At 56.4% G+C, this 6,000-nt stretch overlaps 1 protein-coding gene across 1 annotated transcript; it reads left to right on the top strand.

Moving 5' to 3' along the window:
* Window positions 1-4,821: 4,821 nt before the first annotated feature.
* On the top strand, window positions 4,822-5,842 carry LOC146420133 (calmodulin, striated muscle). The gene is made up of 2 exons (XM_085048610.1): window positions 4,822-5,440; window positions 5,588-5,842. Exon 1 carries the CDS (start codon window positions 4,951-4,953, stop codon window positions 5,398-5,400), a length of 450 nt encoding a protein of 149 aa, XP_084904736.1. The 5' UTR covers window positions 4,822-4,950; the 3' UTR covers window positions 5,401-5,440; window positions 5,588-5,842.
* Window positions 5,843-6,000: the final 158 nt, after the last annotated feature.

Raw genomic sequence — 6,000 nt, 5'->3', positions numbered from 1 at the left:
TGCCAACTATTTAATTTTTTAATTAGTTTCGTTTCGAGTTTGGGGGTTGGGTTTTTTTGGGTTGGTTTTTTTTTGTTTTCTCTGGTTGGTTGGTTTTTTATTTTTGTATTTTTTTGTTGCTCAGACTTGGCATTTCCTTTCAAGTACTTGATCCTTCATGCTCTGAGGGATGCATGTCCCAAGTGTCCCTCAAGGCTGAGCAATCCACGGGCTGGGAGGAGACACTACTGAAAGAGAACTGCTTTACTCCAGGGTGTAGGAAGGTTGTAGGCACGTTGTAAAGGGTGTGGGGAGGGCAGAGGAGCAGTGAGTAGAGGGGATAGCAGGGAGTGAAGGTAGATTTTCGTTGCCTTTTGGAAATGAAATGATTCCCAACGGGAAGCAGGACTGGAGGCAACCAAGGGGTTCTTGCATGTGGTAGAAAGGTAGAGGAGAGGAAGCGTTGGAGGAGTGAGGAGAGGAGAGGAGAGGGAGTGGCTGTAAATACTCCAAATGGCAGCACTGCCATCTTCCAGTGTTCCAGAGATCCAGGGAAAAATCCAGGGAAACATCCAGCTTGGGAACGGCGCTGCAAAGTGGTGACAGCTCTGAGCACAACGGGGTGTCCCTGTCCTGGGACAGTGACCCTTCCATCCCTGGAATTTGGGACTGGGGAGCAGTTATCCCATCATCCCTGTGACCTGAAATCCAGGATTGGGGAGTGGTGACTCCTCATCCAGGGGTGTCAGTGCCTGTCACACGTCCGGCCAGGAGCTTTGGGAAGGGGCAGAGGGTGTACATAGCACAGCGTGTGGTTCTCTGTAAATGTTGTACAGTTTCCAGTGCCAAGTTCCATTAAATTCCTGACGGCCTCTCACCTGCCTCACCCGAGTGCTGCTGGGAGGGAGGGATGGAGGGATGGGCATGGCTGTGCTCAGGAGCTGCTGGCAGCTTGGATAAACGTGGATCTGCTCCATATTCCATCCAGGAGGAACTTTTCCTCCTCTCATGGTCCTCCTGTGCCCAGGCAGGACAATTCATGGCCTCTCCTCCATTTCTCAGGCAAAAAGGAGCAGTGGGATTCTCCTCCTGGACACTGAAATCCTCATGCCATGGCAAACCTCCAGCCCCAGAACTGAACAGGTCCCCGTTTAGCAAATACTAAATCCTGTCCTCAATAAACCTTGGGAAAGGGAATGAATCCTGCTGGGGTAATTCCCAGGCAGCTTCCCGGGAGCTGCTGGTTGTTTTGCCAGGATAAACCCATCCAGCCTTCCCAGCTTTCCCAAAAACCTGTATGGAGGTGTCCCAGGGAGAGCAATGCTGGCTCCCCCAGGAGGGAAGGAGCAGCTCGGGTTTTTAGGGACAGGATTTACAGCTGACCTGTGAAGCTGATTTGATCCTGAGGGAATTCAGCCCTTCCCGAAAAGCTGGAAAAATGTAGCTCCTGCTGCAAAAAAGCATCAGTGAGCTGCTGGAGCTCAGGGAGAGGAAATCCCACGGATGGTCTGCTTGTCCTCCCCGAGTCAGGCAGAGCTGAGCCTTCATCTCATCCTGCAGCCGACAGCAAATCAGCCCAAAACCCTCCATTTCCCCTCAGAAGTGAATCCCCCCCGACTCGAGGCGGTTCCTATCCCTGCAGGAATGTGCAGCCATCCTGCTCAGCCCCGACTCCTCCAGACTAAACAAGCCGGGCTGCCGCGGGCTCCTCCCCTGCTGAATTCCGCGGGATCCCAGCCGCCTGGCTCCCGAGCCAAGACCCCCATCCTGAGCGTGTGGAACGCCGGGATCCAGCAGGGTGACATCCCCGGGGGCAATCCGAGCCCTGCCGAGCCCCTCACCCTCCCCGTGCCAGGCAGGGACAGGGAACGTGTCCCTCGTGTCCCCTCCCGGGGATGTGGCACCTCCGCCCTGGGTAAGCAGCTCGGTGTTTGCCTTTGGGGATCCACCCAGCTCCGGAGCACAGGTGGGACCTTCCCGGAGCTGGGATCACAGCCGGGTCACTGCGGGGCACGTTCCTCTCCAGGAATTCCCGATCCCAGCCTCTCTGCCGTGCTGACAGCTGGGATCAGGGTGACTTTGCTGTGGCTTGGGAAAGCCTGGATTTAGGAGCTGCCTTTCAGTTCGCCCTTGGATTTGGGAACCTGCATTAAAACAAAGCCTAAAACAAACCACAAGCTCCCAGATTTTACCCCAACAGCCCCCAACGACCCTCACAGCCATCCTGGGATCAACCCCGAGTTCATCCCCTCCAAAATCCCATTTTCCACACCAAACCTCGATGTGATTTCTGCCAGGATTTGCAGAAATTCCTCCCCATTCCCAGACACTCCTGGGCTCAGTCTGGGCTCTGCAGGGACATGGGGCCTCACGGAGCTTTCCCTGGCTGGGTCGTTTCCCTCTCTGCTTCCAACTTTTTCCATGAATTCATCCACCTCCCCCTCGCCCCTCCCGCTGCTCTGTCTGCAGCCGCAGCCCCAGACACATCTGTGCACATCTGGCAGCTCGGCATAATCCAGCTGGAAGCTTTTCACCTCCTGCATGGGGGATTTTTTCCCCCTTTCCCTGGACCAGGCCCCTCAAAACCAGACAGCAAGGCTGGAAAACGCCGTGTGAGGCTTTTCTCCGTCCTCAAACTGCAGTTTTCCAGCTCCAGGTGGAGACATCCCGGGAAAATCATCTGCCAAAAACCCGGCGGCTGCGCTGCTCCTGATCCCACCACGGTGGTCTCCCCTCCCCACAGCCCACCTCGGCTGCTGTAAATAGGATTAGGCTGTAAATTGTGGGATTTTATGGGCGGGGAGGAAGTTTTATTGGGATAATTATCCTGATAAATGGGATGCAGTTAAGCAGAGTTAAACTAAAGGGCTGCTGGCTTTGACCTTCTGAAGATGGATGGGATGGGATGATGGGATGGGATGGGATGGGAATGGGAATGGGAATTGGGATGGGATGGGATGGGATGGAATGGGAATGGGATGAGTGCTGGTGATGCAGAGGTGACCCATGATGACAGGGAGTGCTGGTCATGGGGATGGAATGGGATTGGATTGGCTGGAATGGTTTGGGATGGGGAGATGGTGAGTGCTGGCAATGGGTGCTGGTCATGGGGATTTAATGGGATTGGATGGAATGGGGTGAGAGGTGATGGGTGCTGGTCATGGGAATGGGATGGGGTGAGAGGTGATGAGTGCTGGTCATGGAGATGTCATGGGATGGGATCCATGGGATGGGATGTCACAGGGATTTCATGGAGAAGCAAGCAGCAGTTTCCACCTTGGCTCAGCACCTCGGGACACCCAGGACATCACAACCCTCCACCCTCAGCCCAGGGACCCCAAAACCCCCTCATTTGATCCCAACCCCTCCCCAGAGTCCAAACAAACCCCCCAATCCTCCCAGCCTCCAAACCCCCAGAGATCTGCCAGGATTTGCCTCTCCCAGCTGGATCCAAGCCAGCTCCCTCCCTTGCCTCTTCCAGGCCAATTTGAATTAAATCTAATTAACTCTGGAGCAGCAGAGCAAGTGTGGGCAATCAGACAGACAATTAGCCAGCAGCTCGTTGCCCAAGAGGAGCTGCCAGGGCTTCTCCTCCCCAAAACCTCCCCAGACAGGTTCCCAGCCCAGCTCCCACCATTCCTGCCGGGATTGCAGTGTTCCTCACACCCAGAGCCTTTTCCACAGGAGGTTTTCCCCAGGAAGGTGATCCTCTCCTGGATTTATCCCACCTCAGCTGTCCCGTGGGTTGGGGTTTGGTTTGTGGCTTTCCCTCCAAACCCCTCTAATTGCCAACTGGGACAAACTGGGACAAACTGGTGCTGATTTCCCGTGGCTGAGAAAGTCAAATTATCTTCTGCTGGGGAATTTGCTGGTCCTGTGGCTCCTTAATCTGACTGGTGAAGGTCACTGCACTGTTATGGGCACAGAGGATGGATGGATGGATGGATGGATGGATGGATGGATGGATGGATGGACAGATGGACAAATGGACAAACGGATGGATGGAGGGATGGATGGACAGATGGACAAATGGATGGATGGATGACAAATGACCTCTCATTTGTCACCAGCCCCTCCTGCCCTCCCTGACGTAAGGGATGAGTAAAACCAACATTCCCACGGGGAGAAGCCTCAGCTCAGCCCCAGTTCCAGGGCAGGACCCCAACACCCTGCCCTGCTGCAGCCCCACATCCCCACCCCAAACCCATCCCAGAGCAGCCCCGGAGGTGACTCAGGCCCTGGCAGCTCTGAGCAGCTGGGATCTGCCAGGACCTGCTCTGGGGGATCCTCCCTGGGTGGCTTTGATGTGCTGCCAGCACCGCCTGGGGCTGAGGAGACTGCAGGGACTCCTCCACTCCTCTGCACAACTCCAAACCTCTCCAAATATCCCTAAAACCGGGAATATGGTGTGTCACCCCCAGCCCTGCCTCTCCCCGAAACCACCCAGCCACAGCCCAAATCCCTTAATTAGGGGTTGGTTGGCCCCACTAAGTGCCACCGTGGGAACGGCGGGACAGCAGCCAGGGTGGCCCCAGGGGGGTTGGGTCACTGTTCTTCCCCAACCCCCAAAGTTCCTGCTCCATTCCCGTTCCTGCCGAGCCTCTCCCAGCTCCTCCTCCTCCTCCTGGAGATCCAGGGAGAGGCCTGGGGAGGAGGAGGCTCAGGAGAATCCATCTCCTCCTCCTCCTGGTGATCCAGGGAGAGGCCTGAGGAGGAGGAGGCTCAGGAAGCTCCATCTCCACCTCCTCCTCCTCCTGGTGGTGAAGGGAGAGGCCTGGGGAGGGAGGAGGCTCAGAAGCTCCATCTCCTCCTCCTGGAGATCCAGGGAGAGGCCTGGGGAGGGAGGAGGCTCAGAAGCTCCATCTCCACCTCCTGCTGATCCAGGGAGAGGCCTGAGGAGGGAGGAGGCTCAGAAGCTCCATCTCCACCCCCGACGTGCCGCGGCAGAGCCTCGTGCCCGGGGGAAGCGCCATGGCCGAGCGGCTGTCGGAGGAGAAGATCGCCGAGTTCAAGGAGGCGTTCTCCCTGTTCGACCGCGACGGCGACGGCTGCATCACCACCAGGGAGCTGGGCACCGTCATGCGCTCGCTGGGCCAGAACCCCACCGAGGCCGAGCTGCAGGACATGGTGGGCGAGGTGGACGCCGACGGCAGCGGCACCATCGACTTCCCCGAGTTCCTGTCGCTGATGGCCAGGAAGATGAGGGACACGGACAGCGAGGAGGAGATCCGCGAGGCGTTCCGCGTCTTCGACAAGGACGGCAACGGCTACATCAGCGCGGCCGAGCTGCGGCACGTCATGACCAACCTGGGCGAGAAGCTCACCGACGAGGAGGTGGACGAGATGATCAAGGAGGCTGATTGCAACAACGACGGGCAGGTCAACTACGAGGAGTTCGTCAGGATGATGACGGAGAAGTGATGTTTTCCCCCCGTCGCCCACCGCCGGCTCTGCGCTGCAGGTAAATCCCCAAAATCCGTGGAAAATCCCCAAATCCCTGGAAAATCCCCAAATCTTGGCTCTCCACCTTGTGTTGGTGGTTGGAAAAAATCCATGTCTGTGGTGCTTTTTGGTTTTTTTAATTTTTCCTTCACTTTTTTTCCTGTAGGGAGCAGAGGTTGTGGTGTTCCTCCCCAAGCCCCTCCATCCCCTCCCACCTCCTCCAGGCTGGAAAAATCCTCTTTTCTCCCAGTTGGAGCATCACCCAGCAGCATCTGCGGGAATCCCAGCGGGCAGGAGGGGGTTTGGGGTGCAGCTGGATTTGGGATCCCCATGGGATGCACTTCTCGTGTCCATCAGAGATTCCAGAGGCCATGGAATATTCCCTGAGATCCCTGAGTCCAATAAAAAACCTCCTCCCACACCCTGCTGGCTGCCAGTGCTTTGTTCAGCTCCTCCTTGGCATCCCTGACCAAAAATATTCCCCCAAATCATCCTGGTTGTGGTTTATCTCCATCCTATTCCCATTCCAGCCCTTTTCCCTACAAGAAAAAAGGGAAAAAAAGGAAAAGAGGCTGTTGG

The sequence above is a fragment of the Lichenostomus cassidix genome, unplaced genomic scaffold, assembly GCF_008360975.1.
Source record: "Lichenostomus cassidix isolate B80296 unplaced genomic scaffold, HeHo_3.0 HiC_scaffold_500, whole genome shotgun sequence".
Classification (NCBI taxonomy): Eukaryota; Metazoa; Chordata; class Aves; order Passeriformes; family Meliphagidae; genus Lichenostomus; species Lichenostomus cassidix.
This window is presented reverse-complemented; position numbering and strand designations above follow the sequence as displayed.

Bases quoted from the DNA above. Each gene is read 5' to 3' on its own strand.
- LOC146420133 (XM_085048610.1), top strand. From the start codon at position 4,951: ATGGCCGAGCGGCTGTCGGAGGAGAAGATCGCCGAGTTCAAGGAGGCG.